This window comes from Marmota flaviventris, chromosome X, assembly GCF_047511675.1.
Source record: "Marmota flaviventris isolate mMarFla1 chromosome X, mMarFla1.hap1, whole genome shotgun sequence".
In the NCBI taxonomy this organism is placed as follows: domain Eukaryota; kingdom Metazoa; phylum Chordata; class Mammalia; order Rodentia; family Sciuridae; genus Marmota; species Marmota flaviventris.
Window position 1 is genome coordinate 134,899,185 of NC_092518.1, and position 27,557 is coordinate 134,926,741.

General features: G+C 37.6%; 1 protein-coding gene across 1 annotated transcript in view; it reads left to right on the forward strand.

Annotated features, from left to right (window-relative positions):
* Nucleotides 1-20,539: 20,539 nt before the first annotated feature.
* The window catches only part of Vbp1 (VHL binding protein 1), a 31,486-nt gene continuing 24,468 nt past the window's right edge, over nucleotides 20,540-27,557 (forward strand). Inside the window, exons 1-2 of the mRNA XM_027923030.3 lie at nucleotides 20,540-20,685; nucleotides 26,657-26,781. Of these exons, the coding sequence (XP_027778831.1) occupies nucleotides 20,596-20,685; nucleotides 26,657-26,781 (215 nt within the window). The 5' untranslated portion in view covers nucleotides 20,540-20,595. The remainder of the gene's footprint in view (nucleotides 20,686-26,656; nucleotides 26,782-27,557) is intronic.

Sequence of the window (27,557 nt, forward strand, 5' to 3'; positions counted from 1 at the left end):
TGAGGGAAATGGATGCTTAAGAAAAAAACAACACAGATGATTAATAAGCTAGAGAAGCTATAGCAAGGAAGTTTGGGGTCAGAATAAAGAGAATGAGATGTAGAAATAACATAAATTTGGGTCAAATTTTATGTTCATACAGCTGTTCTTTAGAGATCTCTAAACTATTATCTTTTATTCATTTTTGGGTGGTCCAGATTTATATAAGTGTAGGATTTATTCAAGTGTGAATAGAAACAGAACTCCTGCAGGGCAGGGTAAGAGGGAAACTGATAGGGGTTGCCCAACTCTTTCTGTTGGTGACTAATGTCTTCTTTTATTTCTTTTTCTCAGTTTTGCTTAGAGGGTTATCAGTTTTATTGATTTTTTTTTTTTCCTCCAAAGAACCAGCTTTTAGTCTCATTGAATTTTCTCCATTTTTTTCCAATCTCCAATTGTTTTGATTTCTGCTTTGTTGTCTTTTTCCTTTTGCTTGATTTTGGTTTCCTGTTTTCAGATTATTGACTTCATACTTTCTTTTTTTCTTTCTTTGTAGTCCTGGGGATTGAACCCAGTGTCTTGTGCATGCAAGCAAGACAAGCACTCTACTAACTGAGCTGTATTCCTAGCCCAGACTTCATACTTTCTAATAAAAGTGTTTGATGCTATACAATTCACCAATGCTATAAAATTCACTCTAAGCCCTGCTTTAGATGTAAGCTAAATGTTTTATTATATTGTATTTTCATTTTTATTCAATTCAGTATATTTTCTACTTCTTTTGACCCATAGATTATTTAGAGGTGTGTTATATAATTTCTAAATGTTGGAAACTGTTGTTGTTGTCTTTCTGTTATTGATTTCTAGTTTGATTTCTTTGTGGTCAGATAAATGTTTTGTATATTTCAAATTCTTTTAAATTTACATTTTGATTTATGACACAGTATATGGTATGTCTTTGTGAACATTTTATGAAGGCTTGAAAGCAAATGTGTTCTGCTATTGTTGGGTGATATGCTCTAGAAATGGCAATTAGAATTTGTTCTAAAACTGCTAATTTTCTGTGTAATTTTTCTGTCTACAGAAATTCAGAGACGTATTAAGTCCCCAGATATGCTTCAATATGTAACATTCCCCTTTACCCTGGTAATTTTCCTTGCTCTGAAGTCTACTCTGATGTCAGTATAACAACTTTCTTTTGAGTAGTGTTTGTATGTTTTTCTTCATACATTTACTTTTTTTACATTGTTTTTATAACTTTATTTTTAAATTTATTTTATGTGGTGCTGAGGATCAAACCCAATGCCTCACCCGTGCTAGGCAACTGATCTACCACTGAGCCACAACCCCAGCCCTGATACATTTACTTTTAAGTTGACTATATCATCATACTTGAGTTGAGTCTCTTGTGTATAGTATAGAGTTGGGATATTTTAAAAATTGATTTTGACAATTTCTGTTTTTTATTTGTTTAATCCATTTGCATTTAATTTCATTATTGGTGAACTTGTAGTTAGGTCTGTCTGCTGTTTTATTGTTTTCTATTTCTTCCTTCTATTTGTTGTTGTTGTTGTTCCTGTCTCCTCTTTCTTGCCCTCAATGTTCTTTTATATATATATATTTGGTACTGGAGATTGAACTCAGGGGCACTCAACCACTGAGCTCTACTTTGCATTTTCTTTAGAGACAGGGTCTCAATGAGTTGCATAGGCCTTGCTTTTTGCTGAAGCTGACTTTGAACTCACAATGCTCCTGTCTCAGCCTCCTGAGCCAGTTGGATTACAGGTGTTTGCCACTGCACTTAGCTTATTTTATTTTATTTTTTTTTCTGGTGCTGGGTTTTGAATCCAGGGTCTTGTGCATGTGAGGCAAGCACTCTACCAATAGTGCTATATCCCCAGCTGCCATTTTTGTATTTTATTTAGAGATAAGGTCTCATTGAGTTGCTTAGCACCTCGCTTTTGCTGAGGCTGGTTTTGAACTCGCCATCCTCCTGCCTCAGCCTCCTGAGTTGCTGGGATTATAGGTGTGTGCCATTGTGTCCAGCCTCTCTATTTTATTATACTCAGTTTTCATTTATATATTTTGATTTGTACTATATCTCTCTGTATAGTTTTTTTTTTTCAGTTGTTACTCTAGAAATTAGAAAATAAATACATTTTTAGTCCATTGAGATCAACATTTTACCATTTCCATTTTGGAATATAGAAACATTAGCACCATATAGGGGTCTTATCTTTCTTTTTTAAAATATTTATTTTTTACTTATAGGTGGACACAATGTCTTTTTTTCTATTTTCATGTGGTGCTGAGGATCGAACCCAGGGCCTCACGCATGATAGGCGAGCAATCTACCTCTGAGCCACAACCCCAGCCTGGTCTTATCTTTCTTTATGTTACACTTTTTACTGTAACCATCAAACAAGTTCTATAGAAATCAAGAGTGAAAAAATATTCTGTGACATTTACCGAGGTATTCAGCATTTCTATTACTCTTCCTTTATTGCTCATATTCCAAGTTTCTTTCTGTTATCATTTATCTTCTACCTGAAGAACTTCTGGTGTCAGAAATTTTGGCTATGAATTCTCTTTTTATTTTTCCACTTGAGAATGGCTTTATTTCATCTCGATTCCTTAAGCAAATTCTCACTGAATATAGAATTTTGAATTTATTTTTCCTAGAGCACCTGAAAATGTGCTGCTTTATTCTGGCCTGTATTGGTTTCTCATAAAAACAACAACAACAACAACAACAACAAAACTATGGTCATCTGAATCATTGGCCTCTATTAAATGTCTTTTCCATGCAAAAAATATTTTTGTGGTTCATCATGTGCCAAGTAACTTTGGATGGTATCCCATATATTTTGAATATTACTTTTTAAGACTCTGTTTTATTGAACTTTATGATTATTTATTTATTTTTTGGAGGGGTTGGGGACTGAAATCAGGGACACTCAGCCACTGAGCCAATCCCCAGCCCTATTTTAAATTTTATTTAAAGACAGAGTCTCACTGAGTTGCTTAGCACCTCACTTTTGCTGAGGCTGGCTTTGAACTCATGATCCTCCTGTCTCAGTCTTCAGAGCCACTGGGATTAGAGGCATGCACCACCATGCCTGGCTGTTTTGTTAAATTTTATGAAGAATGTTGATTTTTCTATTTTAACTGGTACTTGACCTACATAGGTTTAAGTAGCAAGTATTGACTACCTCTTTGGCTTCTGGTTCCAGTGTCAGCTCAGTTTCAATATTTTTTGTGCTCCTCTTTGGGACTGTCTTGTACATGTACCATATAATGATCAGCTTGTGATCTGGACATTGGTCTTTTCACTGGTTTAGTGATCACAGTCTTTGCTCTGCTCAAGATTAGGTCAACTCATGCACAGTTAGGAGAAGTTGTCAATGAACTGAGGAGTTCATTAAACATCTTCCCATTGGTATTTTCCAGTTTTCTAACCAGACTACAACCACTTCTGTGATTGAAACAAGTGAGGTCTTAAGTGGTTAAAATGGAGAATTAGAAAAAACAAATAGTTTTTATGTCCCTGTCCTTATGTAACCACAGCCTGCCTAATGGAAAAGAAAGTTCTTCCCTCTCTGATATTTGGCTCTTTTAAAATATTTGTACTTTTGTATCTCTCTTATTTCAGATGACATAATGTCTTCATGGTTTACCCACATTAGAATATGTGTTAGAATTTCATTCCCTTTTCAGATTTATTTATTTGACAAGTAATTGTACATTTTATGGGGACAATGTGATGTTTTGATGTGTGTATCCATTATAGAGATGTTAAATAAAGGTAATGAATGTATCCACCTCACCTCCTTATGTTTTTGTGGTGAAAATGCTTCAAACCTATTCTTTTTGTAGGAAGAAGGAAGAAGTAATAATTCATGCCACTTGCTGGCAGGCCTTAAACCAGGAGGGATTTTATGTCACGTTGTAGTATAGTGCTTGAAAGTACAGGCTGTAGTGCCAGATTGCCTGAGTGTGAAACTAGGTAGAGCCTACTTAATATCTGTGTGACATTGGGTAAGGTACAGAACATCTGCATGCCTCAGTTTTCTTACCTGTAAAACACATATAAAATAACATCTACTTATAATGTTGTTATAAGGATTAAATAGGGTAAAAGATGTAAAGTACTTGGAATAGTGTCTAGGTCACAGTAACTGCTCAAAAAATATAATATATATGGGATATACATATACACATATATGTATCTATGATAATGGAGATGATGATGATGATAATGATGATGATGACATATGGTAAAGATTTTGTGGCACAATACTCCAACCCACTAGTGTATAACACATCAACTATTAAATTTAATCCCCTGAACCCTCAGTGAAGGTTATTTTTTTTCAACCAAGAGATTTTTATTGGGGGGGCTACCCAAAGGGAGGAAAATGAGAAGAAGAGAGCAGCAGAAAGGAGAGAAAGAGAGCAGAGAAAGAAAGCAGAGAGCAGAGAGGAAGCGGGAGGAGAGCAGAGATCAGGCAAGGTTATAAAAATAAAAATTTTCCTGTGGGACTACTATTGAAATGTTGTTCTGTGGTACATATTATAGTTCTTTTATTAAATAGTAGAAAATATATAGTAACTGAAACTTTTCTTTAAGGTACTACCTCCAGTGGCCTATCCAGTGACTTCACAGCAAGCATCTACGTATGGAATGGTAAGAAAAACTCCTATGGGATGTCAATAGTGGTTAAAAGTCATCATGATTTACACTGATATGAAAAATTATATAGATGATTTAAAGTGGTAATCTAGCCACATCCTTTTCATTGGAAAATGAAATGATGTTTTAGTCAGGTTTTTCGCTGCTGTGACTAAAGGACTCGATCAGAACAAGTGTAAGGCAGTTAAAGTTTATTTGGGGGCCCTTCATGGTTTCAGAGGTCTCAGCTATGGATAGCCGGGTCCAATCCTTGGGGCTCAAGGTGAGGTAGGACATCATGGCAGAAGAGAGTGGGAGAGGGAAGCAGCTCACATGGTGATCAGGAAGCGGGGGAGGGGGGGGGGAGACACCACTCTCCAGACACAAAATATATACCCCACAGCTATGCCTCAATTCCCGCCTCCTCCAGCCTCACCCTACCACTTCAGTTACCACTCAGTTAATCCCGATCAGGGGATGAATTCACTGGTTGGGTTAAGGTTCTCACAACCCAACCATTTCTCCTCTGAACCTTCTTGCACTGTCTCACACCTGAGCTTTTGGGAGACACCTCACTTCCAAACCAAAACAAATGGCAACATCCAGAAAAAAAATAGAGCAAAGGCTTTGGGAGAAGACTAATGAGAATAGAGAAAGGAACCCAGGAAATGAGAAGGCACATGAAGAAGTGGAATAGTAAAAGGTAAACTGTTCCAGAATTAATAGATAATCCAAAATACAAATAATAGTATGTGCATAATGCAGATTAAGTATAATTCTTATTTTATTCAAAGCTACCTTTTCTCCCTTTTTGATGAAAGTTTATTGTTTTGTTTGCCATTTTGATATTTTAACTAACTACTACTTTATATTAATCAATTTATAAAAAGTAAATTCATACCTTGAGGCTGAGGGAGGAGGATTGCAAGTTCAAGGCCAGCCTTAGCAATTTAGCAAAGCTGCAAACAACTAAGTAAGATCCTGTCACTAAATAAAATATAAAAAAAAGGTTGGGGATGTTGCTCAGTGGTTAAGCACTCCTGGGTTCAATCCCTGATACCAATTTAAAAAACTAAATTTAACAAGGCTGATTTTGTTCTTATTGTATAAACTTCCAGTTGGAGAAATTATTGATATAAGTAGAACATCAAACTTTCCTGATTTCATGCTTTTTATCTCTTGACTTAAACAAACCCCTCATTTTTAAAATTCTAATTTCATATATCTGAGAGCAGAATGCATTACAATGCATATTATACATATAGAGCATAATTTTCTGTATCTCTGGTTGTACCCAAAGTATATTCACACCATTCATGTCTTCATACATGTACTTAAGGTAATGATGCCTATGTCATTCCACTGTCTTTCCTACCCCCCCGATTTTTGAATACATATTTATTTTAGTTGTAAATGGACCTTTATTTTATTCATTTATTTATATGTGGTGCTGAGAATTGAACCCACAGCCTCACACATGCTAGGCAAGTGGTCTACCCCTGAGCCACATCCCCAGCCCTCAAGTGAAATTTTTTAACTTCTCACTTATCCTCCATCCCATGCATGTGTGGGTATTCTTAGAAGATCCAAGTGTAAGACTCTATAAATCTTCATCTTATTCAAATGGCAATCTATCCTATCATGAACATTAATGTTTCTGATTATATTTAATGCGTTCATTATCCTTTCCAATATGTTATTCACATGATCAGAGAGCATGCCATCTACAACATTTTCATTGATAACTTACATGAAGAAGAGACCAATATAGGAGGGAAATGGTTACTCCTATATTAATGGGTCTGTGCAACCTCCTTGTTCTTCATTAAATGACCTTCTTTTGTATTCTGGATATATTTTAAAACTTGAGCTTATCTGGTCACTGGGAAAATGATATAAACTAGAGAGATGTCAAAATAAGAATTGATGAGGCATTAATTCTCAGTCTTGAATGCCTTTAACCTGATGCGGCTGCCCTTCCCTCATTACTTTCATCCCACGAATCATGTACATTCTTCACATTTACCCTTTAAGTGGACTTGTCAAATCATATACTCATAATGAAGTATATCAAAGATATACATATATCAGTATATATTCAACATATTCTACATATACTTGCACACTTTCCTTCAGTTTCCCATGAAGATTATTGACCTTTAGATGGCAGAGTTCTCTGTTTTTAAAAGAAAGGCTGTTGCATTTTTTAAAAATATATTTTAGTTGTAGGTGGACACAATGCTTTTATTTATTTATTTCTATGTGGTGCTGAGGATCAAACCCAGTGCCTCACCCATGCTAGGTGAGCACTCTACAATTAAGCTACAACCCCAACCTGGCTGTTGCAGTTTTTAAACTTTATCTATCTATCTGTGTATTTATTTTTATGTGGTGCTGAGAATCAAATCCAGGGCCTCACACATGCTAGGTGAACATTCTACCACTGAGCCACAACCCCAGCCCAGAGTTCTCTTTCTTGTAAAGAATTATTTTTATTTCTGATTTTCCTTCCTTACACTAGCAGCTCCTTCACAAATTTTTCCCCCCTTTTCTTTATATTTGGAATTTAGCATTCTTTTCAGAAGACATTAATGAAATGTAGTATTTATTATAGATGGGCAACTTGTCCTCTTGGTACTATTGTATTAGGAGAGCAATTTAAAAACTAATTATCACTTTTTCTTTTCCATTCAAATGTATAGGTTCCCATTCCAACAGGATGTCCTTCCCTAATGGCATCTCAACCCATGATTTATACCCAAGAAGACTTCAAGACCAGCCCTCTTTCTATTCAGTCCCCAGGCCATCAGGTATGTTTGATCTGTTGTTGCCTAGGGCTTTGTTAGAGATGGAAAATCGCTGGAAAAACAACCCAGTGTTAAAATTGAATTTTACAACATATGCATCTTTTGTGTAGTGTTGGTCTGTCACTGGACAAAAACTAATTCTAACATTTTTGGTATCATAAAAAAACAGAAGTGTGCAAACCTCTACAAACTTGTGTTGTTAAACCTCAACTCAGTTCTTATGTCTATTCAAAAATCCTTTCATTCATTCACTTGTTTATTCATTCAACAAACTTAACTTTGGTCAGTGCTGGAAGCAAGTAATCCAGCTTGGAAATTTCAGGGACAACTTCTCAGAGAACTGATTATTCAAGTTGAATGGGGAAATAATGCTCCACAAAAACAAAGTAATAAGCAATTAGTGAGAGATGTAAAAAACAACCTGGGAACACAAAGGATAGAGCAATTAATTAAGTGGTAAAAGGTTTCAAGGCAGTAAGTATTGAATAGGGATGAGGATGTAAGTAGTAAATATACAGAGGGCATCAAGCTTGGCATTATAGGCAAGAAAGAATAGGTTCAACAAAGAACTAGAAGCAGGTAGTGGTAACATGGATGAGTGTAACTGAAGCACATGGGAAAGTGTCATGATTACAATGTTCATTGCCTCCAAGTATTGTTTTTTAGAAAACATGGTTTTCTAAAAAGTTAAGTTCTCAGCTGATATGTTAGGCTCCCTCCTGAACATGTATTTTAGGAGGCCTGAAAAGCTTCAGGTATTAGATAGTGAGAAAAACGATCAGAGTTCAAAAATATTTCTAATTTATTCATAATCACAAAGAAAAATATATAGAAATGGTCAAAGATTTACATACCTATCTTTCTTTCACTCAGATGCAGTCCATGTAGAGATACCAAAGCAAAAAGATTCAGATTCAGAGGTGAATAAAATGGTGATCTTTCTGCAGGTTGAACTGACTCATCCACACCTTCCAAGTACAATAAACATTCACTTGGATATTCAATATAGTCTTGAGATTCTTCAATTCAGTATTTTGGAGAGCATGCAGTCTATTTTTCTATTTTAAGAGTCATTTTGAATATTTTTCCTCAGGTGTCCTATATAGTTCCCTATGTAGAATGTCTTGTAGCACAAATTATATTATACAAAAGTTGCAATTTATTTGGATGCTCTAAACAAAGTTATCCTTGAAAATGTATCCTGTAAAACCACCAAAAAACAACATTAATATCTTTAAGTCCACTTCCAAATAACACAAAGAGGTTAGAACACTTTAACTCCAGGCACCCTCCTGACTGACTGACTGTGGTGATCCATAATATGGTAATCTTGTCCCCTTCTTTAGCTCCTGAAAATTAAAATAATAAGTAATAATATTTATAGTAGCGGATTTTATTTAGATTTAGCCACATACTTACAAATTCTTTTTTCACCTTTTATTTTTATTTTTTATTTTTTTGGTGGTGCTGGGGATTGAACCCATGGCCTTGTGCATGTGAAGCAAGCACTTTACCAACTGAACTATATCCCCAGCCCTGTTCACATTTCTTTTGGTATTATATTCATTTTTCCCCTTGAAGAACATATTTTAGAAGTTCATTTAGCATAGTTATGTTCATAATAAATTCAGTTTTTGTTTATCTGAAAATATACTTTTATATACTTATTTTTAAAAACTAAACTAAATTGATGTTCATATACAAGCTGCTATAAACATTCCTTCATGTGTCTTTTTATAGAAAAACATGGATATATTTCTTGGGTAAATGCTAGGGGTAGAATGGCTGTATTATACAGTAGGTGTTTATCTTAATTTAAATTAAATTTAAATTTAGAGGCTGAGGATGTATCTCACTGGTAAAGTGCTTGCCTAGCATGTGCAAAGCCCTGGTTTCATCCTTATTACTGTAAAAAACAGACAGAACCACTGGCTAGGCATGATGATATGTGCCTGTAATCCACGCAGCTTGGGGAGGCTGAGACAGGAGGATTGTGAGTTCAAAGCCAGCCTCAGCAACTTAGAGAGGTCCTAAAAAATTTAGTGAGACTCTGTCTCTAAATAAAAATTAAAAAGGTCTGAGGTGTGGCTCAGTGGTTCAGTGACCCTGGGTTAAATTCTCTGTATAAAAACAAAATCTCTGCATTTAAACCATCCCTCTCTCCAGTTTTTCAGCATTGCCTCCTGTCTTCCACACCAACTTACCTTACCCTTTCCCAGTTTTCTTTTTAAAATTTTATTCTTATATATATATATATGACAGAGTGTATTTTGACATATCATGCATACATGGAGTATAACTGATTCTAATTAGGATCTCATTCTTGTGGTTGTACATGATGTGGAGTTTCACTGTGATGTATTCACATATGAACATAGGGAAGTTATGTCCAGTGCATTCTACTGTCTTTCCTACTCCCACTCCCCCTCCCTTCCCTTCATTCCTCTTTGTCTAATCCAATGAACTTTTATTCTTCACTCCCCGTTATTGTGTGTTAGCATCCACATATCAGAGAGAGCATTCAGCCTTTGGTTGTTCAGGACTGGTTTATTTCACTTAGCATGATAGTCTCAAGTTCCACCCATTTACTGGCAAATGCCATAATTTCATTCTTCTTTATGGATGAGTAATATTACATTGTGTAATATTTTTTTATTTATTTTATTTATCCATTTATCTGTTGAAGGGCAACAGGTTGGTTTCACATATTTGCTGTTGTGAATTGAGCTACTATAACATTGATATGGCTATGTCACCTTATTATGCTGATTTTAAGTCCTTTTGGTATATACTAAGGAGTGGGATAACTGGGTCAAATGGTGGTTTCATTCCAAGTTTTCTGAGGAATCTCCATGCTGCTTTCCAGAGTGGTTGCACCAATTTGAAATCCCACCAGTAATGTATGAATGAACCCTTTTCCCCACATCTTCACTAACATTTATTGTTACTTGTGTTCTTTATAATTGCCATTCTGACTAGAGTGAGATGGAATCTCAGTGTAATTTTAATTTGCATTTCTCTAATTTCTAGAGATGTCCTTCTGTAAAGAGCCTGTTCAGTTCATTTGCCCATTTATTGATTGGGTTATCTGTTTTTTTTTTTTGTTTGTTTGTTTTTTTTGTGTGTGTGTGTGTGTATTAAGTGTTTTGAGTTCTTTGTATATCCTGGAGATTAATGCTCTATCTGAGGTACAGGTGGCAAAGATTTTCTCCCATTCTGTAGGCTCTCTCTCATGTTTTTGATTGTTTCCTTTGCTGTGAAGAAGCTTTTTAGTTTGATACCATCCCATTTATTGATTCTTGATTTTACTCTTCTTGCACTTTAGGGGTCTTGAGAGGAAGTTGGTTCCTAAGCCAACATGATGGAGAGTTGGGTCTACTTTTTGTTCTAGTAAGTGCAGGGTCTCTATTCTTTTTTTTTAATATTTTTAGTTGTTGATGGACCTTTATTTTATTTATTTGTATGTGGTGCTGAGAATCAAAACCAGTGTCTCACGCATGCTAGGCAAACACGCTACCACTGAGCCACAACCCCCAACCCCTAGCAGGGTCTCTATTCTAATGCCTAAGTCTTTGATCCACACATAATTGAATTTTGTGCAGGGTGAAAGATGGGTTTGATTTCATTCTTCTACATATGGATTTATAGTTTTCCCTACAGCATTTGTTGAAGAGGCTATCTTTTCTTCAATGTATGTTTATGGTGCCTTTCTCTAGTATGAGATAACTGTATTTATGTGGGTTTGTCTCTGTGTCTTCTGTTCCATTCATCTTCATGTCTGTTTTTGTGCTAAAACCATACTATTTTTGTTACTATGGCTCTGTAGTACAATTTAAGGTCTGGTATTGTGATACCTTCTGCTTCACTTTTTTTTTGTTTGTTTTGGTTGTGGGGTTGAACTCAGGGGGGCACTCAAACAATGAGCCACATCCCAGCCCTATTTTGTATTTTATTTAGAGACAGGGTTTCACTGAGTTGCTTAGCGCCTCACCATTGCTGAGGCTGGCTTTGAACTCATGATCCTCCTGCCTCAGCCTCCCAAGCTGCTGGGATTACGGGTGTGTGTAACCGCACTGGGCCCATGTATACTTCTATAGCCTTCTGCATCCCAGTCTGTTTCAATTTTCTCCTTAAGTATGGTGCCGCAGTCTGGCTGGGCACAATCAGGAGCCACTTGTCAAAAGAAACTAACTTTATTTTTAGAACAAAACACGCCAAACAAACAGCCTCTCAGGAAAAACCCCTCAGAGCCTCAACTGCCACCACCGGCTTTCCACACGCCTGTCTCTCCCCCCACAAGCTTCTCTCCCCTCCCACAATCCTCCTGCTCTTGAGGCCGATTGGCTGGGTCACGTGGGCAGAGCCAAAAAGTCCCCCAATGAGCAGCTCCGTGGTCTGAAAGGGCAGGGAAACAGTCCAATGAGCATCACCGCAGAGGAGCCAATCAGCTAGATGTTGCTGGGGCCAAGGAGCCAATCAGCTAGATGTTGCTGGGGCCGCTGTGAGCCAATCATCAGCCGGCAGCTGGATTGCTGGCAGCTGGAAGTTTGCTGGGGCCCCTTCGGCTGTGGCTCTCAACAGTATGGCCCTAAGTATTGCTTTGGCTGTTCTGGACCTCATATTTTTCCAAATGAATTTATTTCATGACTGCTTTTTCTATTTCTTTGAAGAACATCACTGGAATTTTAATGGGAAGTGGATTGAATATGTATTATGCTTTTGGTAGTATGGCCATTTTTTTAAACATGCTTTTTAAAATACCTTTATTAATTAATTACTTTTTTTAATTTGGTGCTGAGGATCGAACCCAGGGCTTCACATGTCCTAGGAGAGTGCTCTACCACTGAGCCACAATCCCTGTATAATAGTATGGCCATTTTGACAATATTAATTCTGCCTATCCAAGAACACTCTTCCCCAGTTTTCTAAGAGGTTCCTGAGAGTGCTTGCTTACAAGGCCCCATTCCTCCCACCCTGCTAATTGTGTGTGTGTGTGTGTGTGTGTGTATATGTGCGTGTGTGTCTGTCCTTGTCTTCCCCCACACACACATACACACACACACACACACACACACACACATACACTTCCTTTAACTGGACTGCTTAAAGTCAGACTGTCTGTCATCCCCACCTTTTTTATCTTCTCTTCTTGGCCCTTCACCTGCAACCTCTTCCTGTTCAGGTTTCCTGAGGGTGATCAGAGTACCCCACACTATTGAAAACTGTTATACTCCCTCCTTTAGCTGGGCTTATTATCCTGGCAAGTTTAGTAGCTCTTTCTCTGTGTTACTTTGTCCCATATCCCTACCTGCTGATATACTCCTCTAGCCTCTAGTTTCATCTCTCCCCAGTTCTCTGGTCTTATTCTGGTTTTCTTTCCTCTTCCCCATCAGTCTTCAGCCCCATCCCCTTTACTTGGCCTTTTAATTCTACCCTTTCCTTGTACATGTTTTGAGTTTATCAGAAGGTCACAAACTAATACACACTGGTCTTACTGCCCTGGCAGCAGCAATAGCTTCATCTCAGTCTAAGTCACTGTTTCCTCCTACATTTCCTTCTTCTAAGACCCTCTCCTCAGTTTTCTAGTTCTACATTTTCTCTTTAGTTTTCTGCCCCTCCTCCAGTCCTTTGTGTCTACATCTATCCTTAATCATCTATCCCAACCCTTCTCCTTTAGTCCTCCACTGTCCCTTTCAATATCTGGTGGCTATGGATGCCTACATGTCCAAGAATGGACACCAAGTTCACCTGTCCTAGGCCTCCTGGTCTGGCAGCAGTAATAGAATCAACAATAACTCATCTCTGTTTCACTCAAATCCTTCCATCACGTTTGTTAATTAGTTCCTCTGTGAAATTTCCTGGCTTTGCAGTATTTAACAAGGATTTCTTCTCACCTATTAAACATTGACTTAAGTGTCTTCTGCTTATAGTTTGCTGAGATAAATTTTAAAAATTAGGAATGGGTATTAAATATGTTTATCAAATATGTTTTTGGAATCTAACAAGATCATATTTTTATCTTGAATACAAGGTAAGCACTCTTACCAACTGATCTATATCCCCAGTCTATCTTATATAACAATAAATTATTGCATTCTGGGACAAACTTTAATTAGGTACTTACATTTCTTTTAATGTAGTTCCTGGTTCAATTGATTAGGTATCATTAAAATGAGATTTTTAAACACATAAGTGAGATTGGTTGGGATTGATAAATATTTTTCTGTAAAGGTCCAGATAGTGAATACATTAGGCATTCTTTATAATAATCTTTTTTGTAACTACTTAATTTGTACTTCTGTTTTATACTCAATATAAATACGTAAGTGAATGACAATTGGCTGATGGCCTCTCAAACTTTATTTTTGGACACTGAAATTTGAATTTTGTATAATTTTCACATGTCTTAAAACATTATATTTCTTTTTATTTTTCCCCGACCTTTTAAAAACCGTTCTTAGCCCATAGGCCATACATGAACAGATGGTAAGCTGGATTTGGCACACAGGTGCACAGGTGAGATAGTTTACCTATCTTGGGGTCTGTATTTTTCTTTTTGAGGACCATCTTCAACTGATTTTAAAATCAGTTTTTTTTTTCGGGGGGGGGGGTACTGTGGAATGAACCCAGGGGCACTCAACCACTGAGTCACATCCCCAGCCCTATTTTGTATTTTATTAGAGACAGAGTCTCACTGAGTTGCTTAGCATCTCCCTGTTGCTTGAGGCTGTCTTTGAACTCACGATCCTCCCGTCTCAGCCTCCCGAGCTGCTGGGATTACAGGTGTGTGCTACTGCGCCAGGCTAAAATCAGCTTTTATATTAATAGTGCTCTATGACCTGGGGAACTTCCTATCATTTTCTGTACTTTGGTTTTTTTTTTCTTTTTTTCTTGCCAGGGATTGAACCCAGGGGCACTCAACCACTGAGCCACATCCCTAGCACTTTCTATATTTTATTTAGAGACAGGGTTTATGCAAGTTGCTTAGGGCCTCGGTAGGTTGTTGAGGCCAGCTTTCAACTTGAGATCCTCCTGCCTCAGACTCCTGAGCCAATGAGATTACAGATGTGCACCACCATGCACGACCATTTTCTGTACTTTTTAACAGTTAAAATTGCAAAAGAAGTATCTGCTCACTGAGTGTGGTAGAACTAGTCCATAAAGCTGTCTATACTTGGTACCTTTCTATTTTTGCCCTCCAATTAATGAAGTTCTTCTCCTTGTAAGCTTTCAACTTATAAAACTGTTAAGGTTTGATTTAAAACCTATTATAGATATGAAGAGGTCAATCCATTGAATATTCTTGTTTCCTGATGATACCATGGGTAGTGTAGCTATATGGCTGTGGTGTTGAAAACAGATTGTACTGAGGAAAATTTGACTGATGGAAGTAAGTTCTCTTGTCCAGTTAAGAGCTGATATGGCTTTTGTAGCTAGTGGTGAATGAAAGGAGACTAACTTGCATGGGGTCATTACAAATGCTACATAAAGCTGGAAATGGTCCACAGGGTCAGGAAGGTTTTCCTTCAGGAACCTAGACCTGAACAGTATGTGGTGTTTACTTGGTGGGTAGTGAGATAAGGAGATAAAATATTTCAGACATAAGGAGTGTTCCCAGGCTTGTGTATAGATTAAATTAGATGGAACATTGTAGGTCCTTGGGGCACACTGGGAAAACACCACCAAAATTTTTGCAATGATAACTAAAAATAGGCTCTGAGAGATGTTTCTGGTGCTTTTCCTCTTCTGTCATTCTGCCCTTCAATTTGAGATAAGTTCAAATGTTTAAAAATGCCCTGTGACAGATTACTATGATTGAAAAAAATGGATAATAAGGGCAAGGCTCCTGCCTTGAAGGTCCTTAGTCTTGGAAGGAGATGGACTCCAAACCGTTATTTAATTGCCCCAGTTGCTTCTCTCCAGGATGATCAAGGCATAACTCAGTTCCTCATTTCTAACTATATGCCTCTGCTGTGCTCTGATTTCCTGTTGTTTCTGGCATTGTTCCTGTCTCTAGCTCCTTTCCCAAGAAAGGCCAATTCATATTTCTCACATCAGGCATCTTCATCTTCCTACTCTTCCCGTACTCTAGTTGTGTCTACTTGGGGGCTGCGTTTTCATATTGCACACAACTTTTGTCATATTAACTATAATCTTTGCTGCTTTAGCTACTTTTTTACCTTAATTTTTCTTCAACTCCCCCCCCCCAAAAAATATAAAAGAATGTATGCATTATCAAATATGTATGGTGCCTCTGTGTATATAGGGACAGCCTGTAGTTCCACTTCTTAGGCACTTTCAAAGTAATTTATTTTATTTATATATATATATATATATATATATATATATATATATATATATGTAATTTCTTATGTAAAATTTTATATAGATATATTAATAAATATAATAAAGATTATTATAAATAAAATCATTATTAAACATATCCACATATGAATACATATAAATGTATGGGAAATGATGGGAATTTACAATGTATGGGATAAAAATGACTTGTAGAAAGGATAGAATACCTTGTAACAAACATGACACCTGGTTTTTGAGATACGTTCAGTGGCAGAATTTGCTAGTGAGCTTAGTCTTCATGTTCACATGAACTAATTAACTAAGTCAGTTCTTTGAGAATGCAACTTCAAGGAGGCACTGGGAACACAAAGAGAAAGAAAAGTCCTTGTCCCCTCAAAACTTTTGATTAGTTGGGAAAATGATTTAAAAATACAGCAGTTATGTGATTACCATATGATGCAATGTGATGTACTAAATGACATAGGAATATGAATAGGAAGCCCTCTATATAGCTTTGAATGGAAGGTTTTAGAAGGTTACACAGAGAGGACACTTGATTTGGTCCTTGAAATACAAAAGGTCCAAAGATGAGACATTCCAGGCAGATGATACAACATAGGCAAAGGCTTTGGTGGGGAAGAATTTGGTGGGTTCACAGACCCAGGAGAGAGGGATAGAGACAGAGAGGGAGTGTTAGTTCAGTGTGAATGGACTCAGGAAGTTGGCAGGAGAGTGGAGGATCTGATGGAAGATCTAAGTAGTCTGTTCTTGTGGGAAACACATTTTATTAAGGGAATAAATTGTCAAGAATTATGTGTTCTAGAACTGTGAAGAGGTGATAAAGTTTAAATGTATCATAAGTGTGGTGCCCTAATTTGACAGGGCTAATGCCTTATAAAAAGAAGAGACAGAATACCCTCACTATGCTGGATCTTGACCTTGGACCTTCACCTTCCAGAAGTGTGAGAAAATACCATTCTGTTATTTAAGTCACTTAGTCTGTGGTATTTCATAGTAGTCAGTCTGAGCAAACTAATACATGATGCCATATAATAAAGAAGGAAGGGGCCTAAGTGTTGGTCTGGATGACTGAGAACACTGGGTGAGATTGGAACACTGAGAAGAAGATGGGCCTAGGGGGAAGGAGGAGACTGGTGGAGCTGAATGTCTGAGGGGAAATGCTTGGCTGGAGGACTGAGAAAATGTGGGGTTGGAGTAATGCATAGAAAGTACCATCTGGATGACTGAGGGAGGGGCTGGAGGCTAAGGTGAAAGTAGTTGGAGGATTTCGGAGAAAGGGCAAGGTTGGAGGATGGGAGAGACTTGAAGTATATAGGACTGAGATAATGTAGAATGATTGGAGGATGAGTAGATCTAGATGATCATGACTGAGAAGAGGTTGGGGTTGGAGAAGAGGCAGGGTTGGAGGACTGAGAAAATGTGGCATGACTGAGGAGCCTGGGAAGTGAGAGGAACTAGAGGACTGGGGGAAGGAGTACAGTTGGAGGACTAAGAAAATGGGGTAGAATTGGAGGACTAAGGAGAGGGTAGTAGGAGATGGGGATGTGGGACATACTGAGTCTAAGAAGAGAAAGTTAGTGCTGCTGTCAACCTAATTTAAGACATGTGTGTCAACGGTGGGCCCTCTGAGAATCCTCATTACCTACATAAGAGGACTTACCTCGCATCATTTTTCACCAGCTGTTTGGCCCATATAGGTGTTGCTTCAAATCTAGTTATGACTCTCATTTAAGACAAAGCCAGTCCCTTAGGTGGAAGCTCAGGGCCTCATCCCCTGGGAGTTGCCATGGGGTAAAAATTTACCTCTTCCTGTCCTCATAGAGAGGATCGTTGTATCATTTCTGACATGTTATTTCCTGGTTGGACCCTCTGGCCTCTCAGCATATAATAGATGTAGTAGCTTTCTAAGCAACTGCAAGCAGAGGGCAATGGTTGCTCATGATTCCCTGCTAGGACCAGGGGCCCTCAGTAACATAAGCTCATGTGGGTATTATCAATGGAGTCATTAAAACTAAGAGCATATGCTTTGCAGTCAGCTTGGGGACAGATCTGATTATTTATAAGCTATGGAATCTTAGGCCAGTTATTTTAACATTGTTAAGGCTCAGTTTTCTGTGTTTTAAAATATGCATAATAATAAGGCTTTAGGCAGTATTAAGTGGGTGTTACATGGAATTACATCTATAAATTATTTGGCTTTGTGCTTGATACCTAGTAAGTCCTCAATACATGTTATCAGTTAAAAATTATGTTTTTATGCATTTAAATGTTATATATGCTCTTGAGATTACTTACATCTATTGTACTGTACTTTGTAATGCTATGCTATTGGGTATGTCTTCTCAAATCCATATGACTTGATATCAGCTGTGGTAGTAGTGTTTATCTCACAGAAATAGGCAAATGTTACAAAATAAAGCTTGATTTATGGCTTGTCACTCCAGACTTAAGAAAGTGATAGAGGAACTGTGACTAAATGTTGATTTTATTTTAAAGTAGGTTATGTATGTAGCCATTACGTTGTGAAAAACACAAAAATGAGGCAATTATTTTCTGGTATTTGAAAACCAGTATCCAGTTCAGCAAAGGAATCACATATCATTGATGAATGACTAAATTGCCAAGACATACATTTTTTCCATATTACTTTTCTTATTACTTAAAATGAAAACATCAAGTTGGGTGCCATGGTGCATTCTTGTAATCCCAGTGATTTAGGGAGGCTGAGGCAGGAGGATCTCAAGTTCAAAGCTAGCCTCAGAAACTTAGTGAGACCCTAAGCAATTCAAAGAGACCCTGTGTCTAATAAAAAACAAAAAAGGGCTGGGGATGTGGCTCAGTGGTAAGCATCCCTGGGTTCAATCTCCAGCACCCCCACCCCCAGCCGGGAAAAAAAATAAAAAGAAGAAAAAGGAAAACATCAACCAACATTCATGTTAAATTTTTTTTTATTTTTTTAAGAGAGAGAGGGAGAACTTTTTAATATTTATTTTTTAGTTTTTGGCGGACCCAACATCTTTGTTTTTGTATGTGGTGCTGAGGATTGAACCCAGTGCCTCACACATGCTAGGTAAGCACTCTACCTCTGAGCCACAACCCTAGCCCCCAGATATTTTTTTTAAAGTGGGAGATAAAAAAGTGACATTTAGAGTTGATAAGCTTAGTGTACTGTTGGAAAAGCTGTTGCCATGTGATGAAAAAAAGTAAGGAGTCAGAATGAACTTGCATATAACTTTGTAATTAAGAGAAACCTAGAAAGGAAATATATTCTGCAGTGTAATATAGAAATATTTTTTCTATACCTGTAAGGGAGTAAAACATAAGGTAAGATTTTTGTTCCAAGGAATAGAATAAAACCTTGCTGTAAGACCCAAATAATATATCTCTTACATGAATTATTACAGATTGGATTTAGTGATGATTTGGAAAAATGTTTTTAAAGTCTGGAGTAAAGACAGTATTAGTAATAACAAATATGAATACAGATATGGGTTAATTAAGTGGAATCAAATTGTGTGTGTGGGAGGGAGGTGGGGAAGGAAAGATGGGAGATTGTTTTATGTAAATGTTTTCCTGTAGAAACATTACCTATTTTTCACTTTTTTCCCCTCGTTTTTGGACGGTGTTGAGATCAGGAATAGTTTTCAAGAATACAGTTCGAATCTATTTTTCTTTGTTGGAATAGAGCATTGTGGTCCTTAAAGCTGTTGGCCAGAGGTTGACAGGTCTTTACTCTTCCAAAGCAAATAGCCTGGAAGTCTTTAAAGAGGTAGTTTGGAATTTCAGCTTCATTTAATTTCTACCTGTACGATTTTGGAGATACTGCAAACTCTCTGAGCCTTAGTTCCCTTATTTACAATAGTAGGATGCCAATGTCCTGCTTTTTAATATAAAGACAGGTATTTCTACGTATGCCTGTATGCATGATCATGTATTAATTATCCGTGGAGACAAACTGGTTTACAAGGATTGCCTCTGAGAAGGGAGACGGATTTTGCTAAGCAAACATTCCTATGTTTGCGGTAGAAGTTGTGGGAGGGGCTGAAGTCCTGAAAAACAGTTCTGTGAAAGCAAAGTCAGGGACAAACACTGTATTAGATGTCTGAAAAGAGATCAAAGAATACTTATGTGGGCCTGTATGATGCACTAGCTTTTAAAGGGTTATAGTGGAGGGTAATGTTGGGTAAGTCCTTTAGTCTAGTAGCCTAGATGGAGTTCTTAGGATGTAAACTCTGAAGTTTAGTTTTGTGATGTGGCTGGATTCTGTGCAAAAGTGGCTTTAGAGAAAGGTTGGTGCCATCTGTGGGGTATTTATTATCATTAGGCCAATGGCTGTACTCTGAAACAGACACAAAACAAGTCACCTTCAAGGGGATAATGGGAATAGAAAGGCGTTATTCATATTGGCGTCTAGGTCCCAGGTTCGCTGGTGTGCAAATAAACATGGGGTCGCTCCATAAGCCATTGTAAAGGGTGTTCCCTGTTTTGGCGTGGTCCGGTAGCCTCGGGTTTTAACCCTGCCCACTCAAATCTCTAGTACGTTTTCCCAGAAGTCCCTATTGGTCCTTCCTGCAGCTTCTGATTTTCTTCTGTGTCGCTTCTACGCTTGTCATTCACTTCTGTGCAGCCAATTAGCATGTAGAGGTTGGGCTTAGTCGGCCAAAGGAGAGGCGGTGACTCTTGCGTAGTCACCAATGAGTGCGCAAGACTCACGGGGGAGGGAAAGGGTCTGTGGGTGCAATCCAGCCAATCACTGATCACGGGTGGCTGGCGCCTCAGCAAGGCAGTTAGCTGAGGGCTTGCTTTCTCAAGATGGCGGCCTCTAAGGACGGTTGCGGCGTCGAAGTGGCTGCAGGGAATGGGCGGCGGCTCCACCTGGGGATTCCTGAGGCTGTATTTGTGGTAAGGGTCGCGCTGTTCCCTGGTATGTTGGCCGGAGGCTGAAGTCTGCTTCCTTTCCAGCCCCTACCCGAGCTCGGACTGTTGGGGGAAGGGACTGAACTGAAGGACCAGGAAGGGAGCGATCGTCCGCTTTCCCTCCGGATATCTGAAGCGATTGAGCTGTGTTGCAGGTCGCTCTGAATAAACGCAGGCCGAGCAGGTCCTAAAAGAAACAGGGCCTGGGACAGGAGGACTGGGGAGCGAGAGCAAGGTCAGAGTGAGGGGGCTTGAGCTGGATGTCTTGAGGGACCGCTCCTTTATTGCCAGGTCCCTTTAGAAAACGCGAGGTAGTGAGTGATTGCACCTCAGCCTAGATGCTCTAAAGACAGATAAGTGAACACTTAGAATACAGTGAGTAGGCAGAACAGTTGGTGGTAAGATGTTAATTAAGGAATGGTACCTTGTCAGTTTAAGGAATGCAGAGGTCTCTTGCCTCTGGGAAATGGAAGGAGATGTTGTTAGGGTAACGGTGTAAAATCCTTGTGTCTTGCTAAGGAATCAAGGACTTATCCAGTAGGCAACGAACTGTCATTACACAAGGTATGTACATGAAACCATGATATGATCGTATTTACTAAAGAATGAATTATGTGCAGTTTAGAGGAGGTGGGGGACATAATTTGGAGATTTCACGGAACAGGGAGACCAACCCCATGTTTAAACAAAGAGAAGCAAGTAGAAGCTGTCAACCCTGTCGTTTTTACATATCTAACTGTTCTAAAAGCAGCGTTGTAAAACTACTGGAATTATGACAGAAAACCTCTGAATGGCATTCCAGGCCAGCATCAACTGTCTTTCTTCATTTAGTTGTACTAAGCTACTATGAAAACTTAATGGAATTTTGTCCATCTTTTAATTTGAACCAAAAGATATACTATATTGTCTTCTTTTTGTTAATTATGTCTTATATCTTTCTAAAGATATATTTCTTGTATTTAGAACACGCCTTATTTGCATTTGATGCTTGAATTCTGTAATTATTTTCCTTAATTTTTAATTATTTCACGTTTTCTTTCTGAGATATGCCACATTTCTTTACATTTATCTCTCAACTGATGGTAGCAAGAAATAAAATTTGCTGATTGCCAGGCACTTTCTCAATGACTTTACAGAATTCTAGGGGATAGTTAGCTATTATAATTCCCATATTGTACATGTTGAAATTGAAAAATAGACCCCTTGAGTATCTTTCTCAAGGTCAGACAGAATGTAAATGAGATATTTACAATTTGAACTTCAGCAAATTGTGGGGCTCCAGAGCCTCTACTTACCCCTCTCATGTTCTGCTCTGGGACAAAATTGAGGTAATTCTCTTGGTTTGTGCCATTTATCCTAATCCTAGCATGGTGCCTGGCATATAGTATAACTTGATACTTGTATAGTTAAATTTCCATAGTGCCTTAAATACAACATTCATACTACTTAGCTAGAGATGGCCTCAAAAATCTAATTCAAGAAGGGGCTTTATCTTAAGTTTTGTCTTAAAATACGTTGTTTTCCCTAAAAATTTTTTAATTGTAGTTGGACACAATACATTTATTTATTTATTTGTGGTGCTGAAGATCGAACCCAGGGCCTCACATGTCGTAGGCAAACATTCTACCACTAAGCCACAACCCCAGCCCCCTCCCCTAAAATTTTATGAGTTATTTTTTTAGACCCTAAAATCCCTACCAGCATGATATAATAAGGAACCCAAATTTTACATCTTTTTATGGTCTCAAATTAATGAGTGACATGGTTTTAGAAAGGGCATCAGATTTTGTGTAAATAATAGTTTGACACTTGCCTCTGGTTTCCCATTGCTATTCAGCCTTAACCATATTGTTTTACTACTTTGAACCTGTTTCTTTAACTGAAATGAGAATGACACTACTTATGACAAAAAAAAAAGCATGCTTTCAGTATTGCAGGTATAGTACTTAGTAAGTGTTAGTCTAATCCCCTATGGCAGGAAGCCATCTATATATCATAGCGGTTAAAAGTCAGACCTGGCTTTTCCTTCAATCCCACTTTTAGAATAATTTTATTTTTCTCTGCTTGAATTATCCCTCCACCATTGTTTATCTGATGCCCTTATCAACTTTTAGTATCTGCTTTGGATATTACCTCCCTGTAGATTTTCCTAACTTCAACCCCAGAACAAAATTCGTGGAACTTTTCATCTGTATCCCCACAGCATATGTTGTACACATAGCTAATGTTTGCTCATTACTCACTACTGCACAGTTATACATAGTCTCCTAAGCATTTCACACAGTCTAACTCTTTTAATTCCCTGTGAGGAAAAGGCACTTTATTTTTTTAAAATATTTTTTTAGTTGTAGATGGACACAATACCTTTATTTATTTATTTATTTTCATGTGATGCTGAGGCTCAAACCCAGTGCCTTGTACTGTGAGGCAAGTGCTCTGCCACCGAGCCACAATCACAGCCCGGAAAAGGCACTCTAATTTCATTATATAAATCAAGAAATTGAGGCAAGGAGAGGTCAACATATCTAGTATGTGGTAAAGCCAGTATTCAAACTAGGCAATCCCTGTCTCTTTTTAAAAATCTTTTTATTAGTTCATTCTAGTTGTACATTATAGTGGGGTTCATTTTTATATATTCACAAATGCATATAAGATAATTTGCTCCATTTAAGTCCCCAGTACTTCCCCTTTCTGTCCCCTTCTCCCTCCCCTTGATCCCCTTCCTTTACTCTCTGAGTTGTCTATTTATTGTTGTTTTTGATTGGTGCATTGTAGCTATACATAAAAGTGAAACTCATTGTGATATATTCATACATGTACATGGTGTATCCTTGTCAGAAATTATTTCTATTTTTGATGATTGCCATTCTAACTGGAATGATATAAAATGTCAATGTACTTGTTTTTTTAAAAAATATTTTTCATTGTAGATGGACACAATACCTTTATTTATTTATTTTTATATGGTGTTGAGGATTGAACCCAGGGCCTCACTGTGCTAGGCAATTGCTCTACCACTGAGACACAACCTTAGCCCCCTCAATGTGGTTTTGATTTGCATCTTCCTGATTACTGAGGTGTTGAACAGTTTTTCATATATTTGTTGACTATTTATATTTCTTCTTTTGAGCAATGTCCGTTGAGGTCATTTTACCCATTTGTTGATTGGTTATTTATATATTTGGTGATTTTTCAGTTCTTTATATATTCTGGCTATTAATCCCCTTTCAGAAGAGTAGCTGGGAAAGATTTTTTTGCCATTCTGTAGGCTCTCTCTTTATGCTCTTATTTGTTGCTTTTGCTTTTCAATGTGAGATTCATCCCACTTGGTAATTCTTGGTTTTATTTCTTGCTCTTTAGGAGTTTTGGTGAAGAAGTTCGCCTACACCAGTATGTTGAAGTGCTGACCCTATTTTTTTTTTTCTAGAAGTTGCAATATTTATGGTCTATATTCTAGGTCTTTGATCCACTTTGAGTTGATTTTTGTGCAGGGTGAGGGATAGGGATACAGTTTCATTCTACATATGGATAACCAGTTTTCCCAGCACTATGTGTTAAAAAGTCTGTACTTCTTCCAGTGTATGTTTTTGGCACATTTGTCAAGTATTAGATGACTATAAATATGTGTGTTTGTCTCTGTGTCTCCTATTTTGTTTCCAGTACCATGAAGGTTTTGTTACTATAGCTCTGTAGTATAATTTGAAGTCAGGTATTGTGATGGCTCCAGCATTGCTCTTTTGGCTTAGAATTGCTTTGGCTATTCTGGGTCTTTTATTCTTCCAAATGAATTTTAGAACTGTTTTTTTTTTCCCTAGTTCTGTGAAGAATGTCATTGGTATTTTGATGGGGAACGCAGTGAATCTGTGTAATGATTTTGGTAGTATGGCCATTTTAACAATATTAATTCTACCTATCCAAGAGCATGGGGAGGTCTTATCATCTTCTGAGGTCTTCTCTAATGTCTTCCTTCAGTGTTCTTTAATTTTCATTGTAGAAGCATTTTATCTCCTTGGTTAAGTTTATTCCCCTGTGTCTTAACCACGTCTTAGGCTGCTGCAATTCTCCTCGCTGAATTCTCCTTGGTGAATTTAGCCTTGGTGGCATCATAGTTAAGTCCCTTGTTGTGTTTTTCTTTTTCTTCATGGACTTCTTTGAGCTAAAATATTCCTTGATAGCTAATAAGCATAAATATGAATAATGATGTGAAGGTCACAGAAATCATAAGATAATTGAAGTTTCTTATAATTAACTAAAGTTAACACATGCTAGGCGAGTGCTCTGCCGCTGAGCTACAGCCCCAGCCCCTCCATGTATTTTCATGTAGCTTCTGATCCTTATCTAATTAACTAGCTTTTTTTTCCAAAGACCAGGTATATATTTTTTGAAGAAATTTAGCATTGGTATTACTGTTTTTCTTTTGCTTTATTATTCATTTCAAAACAATTTTATTTTATTTGAACTTCTTGATACTTAAGGAAGCATTTGCAGTTTGCCTTGGAAACCTAATGATCATATTTAACATGCTTTCTATGGCAGAACATGTTGGATTAAAAATAAGTAGGAAAATTGATAATTTTGGCACACAACCTGTTGAATCATTTTGAGATTAGTATGTATGAATAAGGAATATGTTTGGTTGCTGGTAAATTTTATATTTACTATAGGGCCACATGGGAAATGCATAAAACAGGAAAGGTCATCATTCCCCCCTGTTTGTAAATGAAAATTAAATAGGTCTAGGTACACTGGTGCACACCTGTAATCCCAGTGATTTGGGAGGCTACGGAAGGAGGATTACAAGTTTGAGGCCAGTCTCAGTGACTAAGTGAGGCCCTTACTCAACTAGTGAGACTGTCTCAAAATAAACAATATAAAGGGCTGGGGATGTTGCTCAGTGGTAAAGCCCTCTGGGTTCAGTCTTCAGGCACAAAAAATAAATAATGAAAATGAATAAAATAGAATTGTGAAAGAATAATAAATTGGCTTCATAATGTATGTGTACTGTCTAAAAAGTGATATTTAATTTTATTTGGTACCAACAGGAATTGAACCCAGGAGCACTCAACCACTGAGTCACATTCCCAGCATATTGTTTTCTTTTTTTAGTACTGGTGATTGAATTCAGGGGCATTCAACCACTGAGCCACATCCACAGCCCCATTTTATATTTTATTTAGAGACAGGGTCTCACTGAGGTGCTTAGTACATCGCCATTACTGAGTCTGGCTTTGAACTCACGATCCTCCTGCCTCAGCCTCCTGAGCTGCTGCCAGCATATTTTTAAATTTGGCGGGGGGTGGTACCAGGGATTGAACCCAGGGGAACTGGACCACTGAGCCACACCCACAGCCCTATTTTGTATTTTATTTAGAGACAGGGTCTCACTGAGTTGCCTAGCGTCTCACCATTGCTGAGGCTGGCTTTGAACTCATGATCCTCTTGCTTCAGCCTCCTCAGCCACTGGGATTACAGGCGTGTGCCACTGTGCCTGGCTTTTTAAATGTTTTATTTAGAGACAGGGTCTCACTAAGTTGCTTAGGGTCTCACTAAGTTATTAAGGCTGACTTTGAACTTGTGGTTCCCCTGCCTTAGCCTCCCCAGGTATTGGGCTGTGCCACAGGCATGTGCCACTATGCCTGGCTGTTCTTTATCTGTTTTTTTTTTAATTCTTTTTTTGTTGTAGATGGACACAACACACAACATATTTATTTTATTTGTTCTTATTTTTATGTGGTGCTAGGGATGGAACCCAGTGCCTCACGCATGCTAGGCAAGCGCTGTACTACTGAGCCACAACCCGGCCACTACTAGTCTTTGTCTTTTTATAGTTACTCTTTTAGTTAACAACAAAACTTTGGGATAAACTTTTTTTTTAATATTTTAAAAACAAAGTTGTCAAAAACTCAGATTGAGTAGTATAAATTCTAAAATTTTCATGTTATTTTTGATCTTAAAGGAAGATGTAGACTCCTTCATGAAACAGCCTGGGAATGAGACTGCAGATACAGTACTAAAGAAGCTGGATGAACAATACCAAAAGTATAAGTTTATGGAACTCAACCTTGCTCAAAAGAAAAGAAGGTAAGTATAAAAATTTCTAAGTTTTTAAAAATTTTACATGACTTGAACTTTTTTTAATATTTATTTTTTAGTTTTAGGTGGATACAATATGTTTCTTTTATTTTTGTGTGGTGCTGAGAATCTAGCCCAGTGCCTCATGCATGTTAGGCGAGCACTCTACCACTGAGCCACAGCCTCAGCCCGTGACTTGAACTTTTAAAACATCGAGATATACTTTATGAAATGTCTGCTTGTCAAGTGTTCAGTTTGATAAATTTTGACAAATATATCCGATTCTGCCCAGAATTGATTCTTGTCCAGATCAATATCTTTCATTACCCCAGGAAATTCCCTCTAAACCCTTTCCATTTATTCCTTCCCCAGCAACCTTTTGTTATCTGTTTGAACTTCATATGAGTAGAAGCATATAGTTTTGTGTCAACCTTCTTACACTTAGTGTAATGCTTTAAAGAGTCATTCATGCTATTGTGTGTATCAGTAAATTAGTTCCTTTTTAGTGCTGAATTCCATTCCATTGTGTATAGGTATACTATGACTTTAGTATATTTTTATCTATTTTAATATTGATGGATATTTTGGTTATTTTCCTTTTTGGCTTTAAGTGTTTATGTGGACATATATTTTCATTCCTCCTGGGTAAATACTAGGGGTACAGTTGCTGAAGTTTAGGTTCGATTTTATGAGAAACTGCCAAAAGTCAATGTATAAGAATTCTAGTTGTTCCACATCCTTACAAACATTTAGTATTGCCAGTCTAAAGATAATTTCAAAAACCA